The sequence below is a fragment of the Lycium ferocissimum genome, chromosome 9 (assembly GCF_029784015.1).
Source record: "Lycium ferocissimum isolate CSIRO_LF1 chromosome 9, AGI_CSIRO_Lferr_CH_V1, whole genome shotgun sequence".
Lineage (NCBI taxonomy): Eukaryota > Viridiplantae > Streptophyta > Magnoliopsida > Solanales > Solanaceae > Lycium > Lycium ferocissimum.
The window spans coordinates 41615774-41629484 of NC_081350.1; the positions used below are offsets into that span (position 1 = coordinate 41615774).

At 34.4% G+C, this 13711-nt stretch overlaps 1 protein-coding gene and 1 pseudogene across 2 annotated transcripts in view; both read right to left on the reverse strand.

Moving 5' to 3' along the window:
- Positions 1–452: 452 nt before the first annotated feature.
- Positions 453–2508, reverse strand: LOC132030857 (putative late blight resistance protein homolog R1B-8; annotated as a pseudogene).
- A 7398-nt stretch (positions 2509–9906) lies between these two features.
- Positions 9907–13711, reverse strand: part of LOC132030856 (putative late blight resistance protein homolog R1A-10) — a 15402-nt gene continuing 11597 nt past the window's right edge. Inside the window, exon 3 of one of the 2 annotated variants that reach the window (XM_059420619.1) lies at positions 9907–10187. In XM_059420619.1, the coding sequence (XP_059276602.1) occupies positions 10178–10187 (10 nt within the window). In that variant the 3' untranslated portion in view covers positions 9907–10177. The remainder of the gene's footprint in view (positions 10188–13711) is intronic. The other variant, XM_059420620.1, reaches the window with a different exon arrangement.

A 13711-nucleotide genomic window follows, 5' to 3' on the forward strand; every position in this document is an offset into this window, starting at 1 on the left:
GGTCATTCATTTGACACGGACTTAAAAGGAAATGGGTTCACATAAATTGAAACAGAGGGAGTATGTTAGATTTCCCATAATTAAGGAACAAGAGAAAATTATAGCAAGAATGAGCTTGCTGGTATAAGAACTTACACATTATTGGACAGATTTAAATTATATACAAAAATGACAGCTGTAAAGAAATTTCACACTATCGGTGCAATTTTACTTAATAAAGCAGGTTATTATTCTATTACCGTATCGAGCTTGCTATGATGAGTTATACGTTGTTGTAGATCAACTTTACCCAATGATAAAATGCACATTATTGCGCATAACTTAAAACTATTTTTGGGCATGGCTGCTCGGTGAAATTACAGCTACTAAAGCAACAAACTATGAATCTAACGTAAGACTATTTATTTCCAAAAAGAAAGAAAAAAAAAAGAGAGCGAACGAATCTAAATGGGACTAGGGTGGTTGGATTGACTTTTTAAAAGCTTATAAGCTAAAATTTAAAAGATATAATTTGTAAGACCCAACTTTTGACTTTTGGCTTATTTTTGTACTTTTTAGGCCTAAAAGTAAGTATTTAAAAATATTTTTTATATTTCTCAAACACCACAAAAAGTAGAAAAAAGTTTAAAACCAATAAGCACTTAAAATAAGCCAAACAAAACACCCTCATAAATATTGTAAAAGAAGGCAGAGCAGTAAAAATTACCCACTATTGAAGAATATTACAAAGTCAATCTATTAAAATTCAGATAACGTAGACCGATCAGCAAAGTTACCCACATTGTGGAAGAGTATGAATAATTACAAGTTTATACTCTTTTTCATAAAAAGTTTAACACGTGACCTCATACGTAAGAGACCCCAACTTTTACTATTCGATCAAAGTTTCACAGGTAAAAAAAAAAAAAAAATGAAACTTATTTTGGAAATATCTAGTTTATATTACGAAACTAATTCTGTTTATACAAAATAATAATATGATTGATTTTAGTGATAGCATTAAAAATCGACATTCTTAGGACAATCATCTAATCAAACTGAAAATAGAGTAAATATTCCTCACCAAACACGCCTTAGCTATATATAATTTGGAAGCACAAATACAAGAAATAATTATAAGAAAAATCAAGGATCATGAATATCGACCTCTTTAGAACCTCCATAGTTGTCTTGAATGTCTTGTTGAATCTGCTTGGCGGAACTCCCAACAGATTCTGGACATAGTTCTATATCAATTAGAGTAAGTGTGGTTATATCTGCAAATTCTTGAGGGATTGAATACAAACGGAAGCAAGTATTAAGAAATAGGCGTTCAAGGCATGGAAAGTGATCACTACTGGCTCTCCAGTACAGTATATCCAAATAGTTCAGTAGCAAGAACTTCAAGCGAGGAAACCCTTCCTCAGCTACTTCCCACTCCCAGCCACTGCAGGCAAGAGCTGATAGTTTAAGGGACTCGAGTTTGGGCAATTTACCAACAATGCTCAGATCCTCCCATGGCAAGTAGAAAGGTCCGTTAAAAGTTAAATTCTTAAGGTTTTGTGGAAAAGCATCCGGAGGAGGTAAGAGCAAAGACGGAAGAGATGGATGTGGCCTTTTCCTCTGCCACCTTAAAGGATTTTGCAGAGTAGAACCTGAAGGTGTAATTCTTTCGAGAAAGCATTGAGCAATTGAATTACTAAGATAAAATTCCAATTCCTTGAGCTGATGTAAGTAGCGAAAATCATACAGGTCCTTGCAACTACAAAAGTCTTCTCAGACGCCACGTATTAACAACTTCTTTAAATTGGGAAGTAGTATAAATGCAGACCCAGTACAATACAAAGGATTAAATCCAAGGAGACATTGCAAATTCTTCAAAATCAAACTATTCTCTGTGGGCTCATACCGCAAGTAATTCCAGACCAAATTGAGGTACCTCAATTGCGGCATCGTAAAAATTTCCAATGGTAACATGAAAGGATATATCCAGTTAATGGTAAAATGAAGTATAAAAGTTTGCAGATAACATAGGCTTGACATCGATGGAGGAATGTCAATTATTGATGAGGGAACCTCTTCTCCGAATCCTAGATAATGCTTCATGCCAGGAGAAGGAGTCAAAGCTAGGTATCTCAAGTGAATTAAATGTAGTATTCCACTGGGAAAAGTTGGACACCAAATTGAAGCAAGGTCTAGCACTCTTACTAGCTTGAAAGGCAACTCCGGCATGAAGAATTGGAATATACGAGACATGATAAGAGAATGAGCCTCACTGTTATGACACCTAGCCAATTCTACCTCATTATGGATACTGATCCGACCTCGACTCGTAGAGGAACACTGCATGGATTGCGCACATCTATTTTGATCACTCTTTCGTCCTACAACGTTCACAAAATTCACATTTCGAGCTTCCCTCAAACAGATTTCACGGGTCACATCATGCATTTGACAACTCCCTATTTTTTCATCAAAACCCAATTTGTGGACAGAAATTAAACTTCTATCTCTAAGTTCGTTTAGGCATGATTTAGGTTGTTGTTATGTTGTTGGCTGCTAGGTATACTGTAGTGACCAAGGAGATTGGAATACTAGCCCGGTAGTTTAATTGTGGGATTTGTTGACGACTTGAGGTATGTGAAGGCTAACTTTCCTTCTTTTGGTATGATCCTTATGAACGAAACGTAAACGTAACGCTACTCCATAATGATTCTATTCATAGTAGCTAGGGATGGTCCATGTTGATTCATGATCTAGTAATGTTGTTCAGTACGTCTTTCTTCAGATTTAGTATGATTCATAGAGCCACTTGTTGATGAAAATGCTAGTTCATAATGATGTTCGAAGGTGTACCGACCTTACGTCACTCTGACAGATTTAGGATATACTCTTATCATATATATATATATATATATATATATATATGTACAAACCTATGACCCCTCAGGCATTATATACGCGTATATTATGTATTATCTATATGGGGTATGGGGAAGGTGATGGCGTTATATACGCACTACCACTTGATCAGCTGGTCACATGATGATGATGCCCACGGAGGCCGATATGATACGATGGGATGCCCACAGAGGCATGACGTATGTGCGTTATATACGCATATGTATATGTATGACCCCCAGGTGTGCACATATATGCATGCATGCACAGTATTTATGCATATCATTAGCCCTCAAAGGCAGTTCAGACATACAAGTTGCATTCCTTTCATCCTATGTACTTTTATGTCTCCTTCATGTTACTTTCCTACCTTACATACTCAGTACTTTGTTCGTACTGACGTCCCTTTTCTGGGGGCGTTGCGTTTCATGCCCGCAGGTTTAGGTAGACAGGTTAACGATCTGCCTTTGTAGGTTGTTGTTCAGCTGATATTGGAGCACTCCCCTTGTTCCGGAGTTGTTGTTGTGTTTTGGTATGTTATATTTTTTGTGTACGTACGGGTATAGGGGGGCCTTGTCCCAACCTTGTTATGTCATATACTCCAGTAGAGGCTTGTAGATGGTATGGTATAGTCAGACGTTGTGTGGTCCCCTCGGCCTACATTTTATTGTATAGTTATCTATGATAGCCTTGTTGGCTTGTACATTTTGTCCAGCATAGCTATATAGTATGTCTTTTCGGGCTCATCCCTTTTTTAGCATATTTCTCTTATGATCTAGCAGACCCTCGTGGTCCACCCTTGTTTATGATTATGATATGAAAGCATGATTAGTGGTGTTCGGTAGGTAGGGCCCAGGAGCCCGTCATGGCCCTCCGGTTTGGGTCGTGAAACCACCATTGGAGCGCTGCCGAAATCGATTGTTTGCTCGTGCTTCTTTTTTTTTTTTTTTTTTGGTTACCTTTAAAAAAATTTCTTAATTAGTACCTAGTGATTTTTTTATTGGACTCTCGTGAGTGATTTTCTTTGCTCAACTAAAATTTGCAATAGAAACCTAAAACACATTTCAAATTTAGTGCTTGAATTATGCTTTTAGGAAAAACTACGAAGCAAAATAGCAAAGCTAAATATTATGTAGTTCGATTTAAATTTTCCGTTGCACCAACTTATTGAAAAAAATTACTTACTTTATATTATAAGCTTGAACACCCTTAATCAGAATCTTGGCTCCGCTACTGTGAAGAATAATTATAGGAACACTAACCTTGTTCCATTGCAAGAGTTGATTGAGAAAACTTGATTGAAGAAGTGTGTCTTCAAAGTCTGGAATAGTTCTTGATACTTTATCTTTTCAGAAATGGGAAAGAAAAGAAAGAGAACATATTCTAACTTTAGGGATCACCCCTTTTAAAGGTTACGTTGGTGTCTTTTCAAATGAAAAGATGTCTTTTCATTAAACCTTTTCATAAATTGTGTGTCCATCAAAAATACAATAAAGAAAAGGATAATTGATACTTCTTAGACCCGTATAATAATATTTTATTAGAGCATAACATGGGCTCCTTTAATGATAGCATATCTATGTAAAATATATTAACATGTGAGGGGCAATTCGCAGGAATGCCCCTCATTCGGGGTGGTCTTTAATTTTTGCCCCTCAAAATTACTGGTCTTTAATTTTTACCCTTCGCGTAGAAACCCTGAGGTTTTGGGTTCGAACCACGACTCCGGCATAAAAATAAAAAATAATTTCGCAAGGCAAGGCTTGGGGAAAGTTATGCCGGATCCGGCATAAATTTGGCATAAATTTGAGGGAAAATAACACTGTATGACACTTTGAAGAAAATATTTACCCGCATTAGCCAATATTTTTTTATTTACCCGAGCTAGCCAACTTCTATAGCTTTGATGTTGCTCTATGGCTTTGTTTATCGTTCTTGAAAGCAACTGTACGTAGTCAATTGTTTCACGTGATATTCCTAAGTTTATAGCTTACGTGTATAAGACAAATAGCAGTGATTGTTACAAATTTAGAATATGTGCAGCTTCCATGCTATTATACACTTTTATAGGTGTAGAAGTGTGTACAAAAACGTATTATACATTTTATTTAAACTCCTCATATGTAAACACATCTTGAATAAGTCTGTATAATATTGTATACTAGTGTAAAAGTGTGTATAAACACCTCTTATATACTTTTATGCAAGGTTGATACATTGTCTACTCCAGATGTATAAAGTTGTATATTATTGTATAATGTTGTATATCGTGAAAAAGTGGTTGTGCGGGGTGTAATTTAAAAATATGGCTACGCAAATGTAATTTTGTATGCTAGAGTCTACATTATTGAAATTTTCCCTAAATTTTATGCCTTAAGGCGCGCAATTTATAAGGCAAACTTGTATTTATGCCGGAGACAACATAAGTTGTCTTAAAGGCATAACTAAAGTTATGCCGGATCCAGCATAGGTTGCCTTATAAGGCAAACTTTTAGTTATGCCTTAAGGCAACTTATGCTGCATAAGGCGGACTTTTTCCAAAGCCTTTTCTTGCAAACTTATTTTTATTTGTATGCCTGAGCGGGGGTTCCAACCCAGAACCTCAATATTTTCGGCCAACTTTTCAAGCGAAGGGCAAAACTTAAAGACCACTAATTTGAGGGGCAAAATTTAAAGACCACCCCAAAGAAGGGCAATCCGTGCAAAAAAATGATATGCGAGTCCATAAATAGAAAATTACTAATATCGATCGGCATTTTCCCAGTTGCTTTTTTATACTGGGAATGGAATTATACCATGTGTTTCTTGTTTCAAATGGAATAGATTTGTCTAATATGTTGCCAAAGTAACCTCTATTAGATAAAATTTATTTATTTTGAACATTAAATATGTTTTGTCCATGCGAAATAATTATTCCAAAGGAAGATTATTTTGGCCAGATTATGGACAGTCATGAATATGTAATGCATTTAGTAATCTCATGCTGGTAATGTGTCGGTCCAAAGAAAGACATATTACTAGGCCGATTTGGTAATCAATATTTATGAACTAAGTATAAGGGTACCACTTATAAATTATTATTTATGTCCAAAGACTAAATAATAATGCTGTGTTAGGGATCTTGAGACGAATCGTTTTTGGATATATATATATATATATATATATATATATATATATATATATATATATATATATATATATATATATATGTGTCTAGAATATGTATATCCGAAGTTTGTCGAAACTAAAGCATATACACATTAAATTTCTAATTGTGTGAAGGAAAGAGTTCAGAGTCTTCTTATGTCAATAAAGCATATTAGTACAAACCCCATTATTATGGACCCGCTCATGAAAGGTAACGAAACAAACCTAAAGTTTTTTTTTTTTTTTTTCGACACAAACCGGAGCTATATAATAAGGATGATCGAGTGACCCAGTACTAAAATGCTTATTTTACAATTACGACGATGTCCGAAGAGGTGCAGAAAATACGTAGCGCACCGTGATGTCACACGTTGGACGGAGGCGAATTTGTTGTTTTAGTTATTTTGACTAATATGTTTAAATATATTTTATCGACATGTAAAGTCTTATGAAATTTATGAATACGTATGAGTGTTTATTGAAAAGTCTCGAATATAAAGTTATCAGCGTTTGACATACCCCGCGTATTCGTGGTGTAGAAAGTGTAAGAAAGTGGTTTATTGACTATTTAAATCATCACAAAAGTAGGACCATATATTATCATATAGGCGTATCCCGCCCTCCGAAACAGGGATACGCAAGATCAATTTTACATGCAATTTTCATGCTATGCATCCATACTCGATCATCATATATGTCATTGATTTGCATTGATATCGGACTATTAGGCATGCGCACAATACCGATGGGTTTAGTGACGAATATATGTTATGAAAATCATTTGATCCCATATTAGTACGATTAATGGACTACCGATTGTTTAGAATCCAAAAATTGCGCGAGCTATAAAGTTTTTTAAGCGATCCGAGATCGTTCGAAGAACATATATGTGGCCCAAGGATATATCCAGTACTCATAGCCGAGATTGTTAGAAATTCTCTATTTGGAATGCTTATACCGGCAATACCTAACTCGGTAATACTCACATATTTAATATAATCGGAGTATTTATCGTAATGATCAAATGCTATCGAACACTTATATCAAAATTCTTATGCCCACCATATTCCCTTTAATTATCTAATAAAATGTTATTTTTACAAGTTGAGGGACGTCTATATAAATCCATTTATATATATAAGGTATGAATGAAAAAGGGCAAATTCAAACTCGGATTTTATATGTTGTGATTTGTAATCAAACCTACAACTAGGAATTAACTACCTTTTCCGCCGGTTATCCAAATTCAAATCCCGTTTCCTCCAAAATCTACAATTGGTCATAGCAAATATTAATCATAGTGCTTTAAGAGTTAACCAATACTTGTCTTAATCTTTCAAATAAAATTTATATATCTCTTCCCGAGATACAACTCCTACCAATTCGACAACAATCCGAGAACGGAACTCCTGCCAAACTATCCACAACAATATCAACAATCATTTCAACGACACTCTCAATATTCACAATATATACCCGCAAGTTTCAACAAAAAAGTGTAACCACACATTTTCCTTCTAGATTCATAAACCATATCAACCATGCATTGCTAATATCATATTCATGCAAATATATGGAAGCATACTAATATTACACGAACTTCTTTCTACAAACAATTTCTCCACCCCTTCAAACCTTCATATAAGACAACATCAACTAGAATATCACATGAAATTAATTCATCATAGCTCACCACACAACATCATTCTCTACCACAACAACTACACCCTTAGTTTCATGAATTTCCTCCTTCTCCATACATCGCAACAACAACTAACATACTACATAAAATTAATCCATTCTTTTCCAAATCATACTATGACCACACGGCCTCAACTATATATGCCAACTATTCAACATCCATATTTTAATAATTTTTTATCGTTTCATTCTACACACTACAACATGTACAATCATCCATAATTCATAAGAAAAGAATTGAATCTAATCTTTTCCATTTAATTCCTCCTTCGCTAGAATTGTGTTTTTAAAAACGAACACTTTGCTTGCTCCAATAATTTCTTCATGATGTTAGGGACGTTTCAATTAGTAGGAAAGAAATTTTTGAACAATTTTTTTCCATGGATTTTCCTCCATCATCATGGCCGAATAGCCCTTTTTTATTTCTCTTCTTCCTTGCTTTCTTTCTTGCTCCTTGAATTGGAAGAACATTATGTCTTATTTTGTCCACCCTCTCTACATATATATTTATCACAATGTGTAGAAATTTCTTATATTTTTCTAGAAAAGATGACTTATTTTGTCATCAATTTTCATCCTTTTCTTTTTTTTTTTTTTTTTTTTGAACCTTCATGAAACTCTATGTGAAATTCCCATTTTGCCCCTCAACTTTTCTCATTTTTACCATTTTGCCCCTACTTCCACATTATTTCCGCATCAATATTTTTCATAAACATCATCACGTATATATTAAATAAGATCAAAATATTTTTCTATCTCATACAAGTCACGCTTATTTCAATTCATCCGAGAGATGCGGATATTTGCCTTTGAAGAGTTATATCTCATGGAAGAGGTGTCTCGCTATTATATATGATGTCCCTCCCATCTCTCTCCGCTCATTAAAAGAAGTGTCATAAAAAAAGTAACAAGACTTAGAAGATCATGACTTCAGTTGATCGATTCTTACAATGGATCAAGTAAGTGACCTTACTAATCTTCTAGATTTATGTCGCTGTCTAATGATTTACTTGCGATCTTGTGTTGTTAATTAAGTTTTCCAACACTAGCAGGTATGGACAAAACTCTATCACAATGTGTAGAATCATAGCTCAAATATGCTTTCAAGTTAAAATGATTTTGTACAAACACTTAACACACATTAACCTTCACCTCTACGACTTGGAGAGATATTTCTTGCATTGCATATAATGATGTCCCTCCCATCTTCAGTATCCCAATTTACTGGGAGAAGTCTCCACACTCGGGAATTGCTTAATATCTCAGAAGGTCACTCAACTATCCTCATTGTAACACAAAAGTCACTTAACTTTGTTTTGTAACTGGAAAATCACTCAACTATCGTCATTGTAACACAAAAGTCACTTAACTTTGTTTTGTAACTAGAAAGTCACTCAACTTTCATCTCTGTAACACAAAAATCACTCAACTCATTTTAGTCAACTTTTGCTGACATGACATTTTCTTAAAAGTTAAATCCTTATTTAATATAAACTCACTCATTTTTACCATTTGGTGATCCGCCCCACTAAACGGACCTGCTATCCAATTTTTTGTAACAAAACACTAAGGATTGAAATTTTATACATTCTATTCACAAAATATTACGTAAATCAACCGAGTCGAATTGTACCTTTGTTCTTCTTTTCATCTATGATGTACTCAAAATACAATTTCCTTGAGCAAGCAGCTTGAATTTTACAGAGAATACCATAAGAAGTTGGTAGTGATTGCAGGGAAAGTAAATGCCATATCGATAATCAACGTTTCAATTCACTTAGTTAATGAGCCAGGAGTAGTGATTTTGTTCAAAATTGCTATATTAATCCTCTGATGTACAAAATTTACATTGCTGATCAGTTCTCAGACATCTTCATCAAGTCCATCACTAAATTCATTAGATAGCAGGTCAAGTTAGTAGGGCGGGTCACTAAATGGTAAAAATTAGTGAGTTTATATTAAATAAGAATTTAACTTTTAAAAAAATATCACGTCAGCAAGAGTTGACTAAAATGAGTTGAATGACTTTTGTGTTACAAAGATAAAAGTTGAGTGACTTTTCAATTACAAAACAAAGGTAAGTGACTTTTGTGTTACAAAGATGAAAGTTGAGTGGCTTTTCAATTACAAAACAAAGTTAAGTGACTTTTGTGTTCCAACAAGAATAGTTGAGTGACCTTTTGGGAAATCAACTCTAAATTTGTGGAATGGAGCCTGTTCTGGCACATACAATATGAATATAAAATTTGGAGTATTTACAAAACACTGACAAACTGCTATACTAAAGATCATATACAATTAAATTACAAAACATTTGCAATCATCCTGCCCCCTATTCTAATAATATTGAAAGAAAATGAAAATAAACAAAAGCTACACCACACACATTTGACTTCTGAATTGACATTTCTTTCAGAGAACTGGATAATCCGTAGCAAACCTAAGGTCATCACCACGAGCTGCAGAAAAAAAAAGAAGGTGCAAATGATGAAAAATGATATGTTAGATTTCCCATAATGAAGGAACAAGAGAAAGTTATAGCAAGAATGAGCATGTAGGTATAAGAACTTACACATTATTGGACGGATTTAAATTATATACAAAAATGACAGTTGTAAAGAAATTTCATGCTATCGGTGCAATTTTACTTAATAAAGCAGGTTATTATTCTATTACCATATCGAGCTTGCTATGATGAGTTATACGTTGTTGTAGATCAACTTTATCCAATGATAAAATGCACATCATTGTGCATAACTTAAACTATTTTTGGGCATGTCTGCTTGGTGAAATTATAGCTACTAGAGCAACAAACTATGAATCTAACGTCAGACTATTTGTTTCCGAAAAGAAAGAAAAAAAAGGAGAGCGAACGAATCTAATATGGGACTAGGGTGGTTGGATTGGCTTTTTAAAAGCTTATAAGCTAAAATTTAAAAGTTATAAGTTGGTAATACCCAACTTTTGGCTTTTAGCTTATTTTTGTACTTTTTGGACCTAAAAATAAGTACTTAAAAACACTTTTTATCTTTCCCAAACACCATAAAAAATAAAAAAAATAAAAACTTAAAACCAATAAGCACTTAAAATAAGCCAATCCAAACACCCTCATAAATATTGTAAAAGAAGGCAGAGTAGTAAAAATTGCCCAGTATTGAAGAATATTACAAAGTCAATCTATTAAAATTCAGATAACGTAGACTGGTCAACAAAGTTACCTACATTGTGGAAGAGTGTGAATAATTACAAGTTTTTTTTACTCTTTTTCATAAAAAGTTGAACACGTGATCTCAGATGTATGAGACCCCAACTTTTACTATTCCACCAAAGTTTCACAGGAAGAAAAAATTAAAAAATGAAAACTTATTTTGGAAATATCTAGTTTGCATTATGAAAGTAATTCTGTTTATACAAAATAACAATATGATTGATTTTAGTGATAGCATTAAAAATCGACATTCTGTTGGAAAATCCTCTAATCAAACTGAAAATAGAGTAAATATTCCTCACCAAACAAGCATTAGCTTTAGCGTACTTAATTTGGAAGCACAAATACAAGAAATAATTACAAGAAAAATCAAGGAAGAAGATGTCTTACAGAGGATCACGAATATGGACGTCAATACAACCTCCATAGTTGTCTTGAATGTCCTGTTGAATCTGCTTGGCGGAACTCAGAACAGATTTTGAACATCGATCTATATCAATTAGAGTAAGTGTGGTTATATTTGCAAACTCTTGAGGGATTGAATCCAAAAACCAGCAATCTTCAAGAAATAGGCGTTCAAGGCATGGAAAGTGATCACTACTGGCTTTCCAGTACCATATAACCAATCCGCGCAGTAGCAAGAACTTCAAGAGAGGAAACCCTTCCTCAGCGGAGGTAGGAGCAGAGGTTGAAAAGATAAACCTGGCTTTCTCTGAAGCCTTAAAGGATTTTGCAGAGTAGAATCTGAAGGTGTAATTCTTTCTAGAAAGCATTTAGCAGCTTGATTACTAAGATTAAATTCCAATTCCTCGAGCTGATGTAAGTAGCGAAAATCATACTGGTCCTTGCGAATACAAAAATCTTCTCGGGCGCCACTAATTTGCAACTTCTTTAGATTGGGAAATAGTCTAAATGCAGACCCAGTACAATTAAAAGGATTCCATCTAGAGAGACATTGCAAATTTTTCAATACCAAACTTTTCTCTGTAGGCTCATAATACCGCAAGTAATTCCAGGACAAATAGAGGTATCGGAATTGCGGCATCGTCAAAATTTCTGATGGTAATATAAAAGGATATTTCTGGTCACTGGTAGCATAAAGTATAAAATTTTGCAGATAACATAGGCTTGATATTGTTGGAGGTATGTCTATTATTGACGAGGGAACGTCTATTATTGATGAGGGAACCTTTTCTGTGGACCGCTCTAAGAGAGGATGAAGACACAAAGCTAGGTATCTCAAGTGAATTAAATGTAGTATTTCACTGGGAAAACTTGGAAATTTAATTCGAGTAAGATCTAGTACTCTTACTAGCTTGAAATGGAACTCCTGTTACGGCACCTAGAGAATTCTTTCACATTATGGATACTGATCCGACCTCGACTCTTAGAGGAACACTGCATGGATTGCGCACAGGGATTTTGATCACTCTTTCCTCCTACAAAATTCACAAAATTCACATTTCTGAGCTTCCCTCAAACAAAATTCACGGGTCACATCATGCATTCGACAACTCTCTATTTTTTCATCAAAACTCAATTTGTGGACAGAAATTAAGCTTCTATCTGTGAGTTCGTTTAGACATGTTTCTGCCACCGCTTCTATACTTTTCAACTCTTCTGCCTTCAAAAATCCCTCTACAGCCCATAACTCCACAAGTCTATCTGCAGAAATAAGTTCATCCTCCGGGAAAATTGCAAAATATAGAAAGCACGGTTTTAGGCGAGAAGGCAAATGATGGTAACTCAAAGCCAAGACTCTCATGCATTGGGCTTCAGGTTCTGTGCTTACTGCTGAACTTACATTCTCGCAAACACTTTGCCACTCAGTCAATGCTTTGCCAATTTTGGAGAGAAGTCCGGCAATCACAACAATTGCTAGAGGCAATCCTCTGCATTTGGATGCAATTTGTTTCCCAAGCTGTTCAAATTCAGGGGGGAAAGAGTCTTTCACAAGAGTCTGAGGTCACGTGTTCAACTTTTTATGAAAAAGAGTAAAAAACTTGTAATTATTCATACTCTTCCACAATGTGGGTAACTTTTCTGATCGGTCTACGTTATCTGAATTTTAATAGATTGACTTTGTAATATTCTTCTATAGTGGGCAATTTTTACTGCTCTGCCTTCTTTTACAATATTTATGAGGGTGTTTGGATTGGCTTATTTTAAGTTCTTATTGGTTTTAAGCATTTTTTTACTTTTTTTATGAGCCTGTGAAAGATAAAAGTTCGTTTTTAAGACTTACTTTTAGGCCCAAAAAGATAAAATAAAGCTCCAAAAGCCCAAAAGCCGCATTACAACTTATAACTTTTAAATTTTAGCTTATAAACTTTTAAAAATCCAATCCCACCACCCTAGTCCCATATTAGATTCGTTCGCTCTCTTCTTCTTTTTTTCTATCTTTTTGGAAACAAATAGTCTTACGTTAGATTCATAGTTTGTTGCTCTAGTAGCTATAATTTCACCAAGCAAACATGCCCAAAAATAGTTTAAGTTATGCGCAACGATGTGCATTTTATCATTGGGTAAAGTTGATCTACAACAACGTATAACTCATCATAGCAAGCTCGATACGGTAATAGAATAATAACCTGCTTTATTAAGTAAAATTGCACCGATAGCGTGAAATTTCTTTACAACTGTCATTTTTGTATATAATTTAAATCCGTCCAATAATATGTAAGTTCTTATGCCTACATGCTCATTCTTGCTATAATTTTCTCTTGTTCCTTCATTATGGGAAATCTAATATATCATTTTTCATCCTTTTTCCTT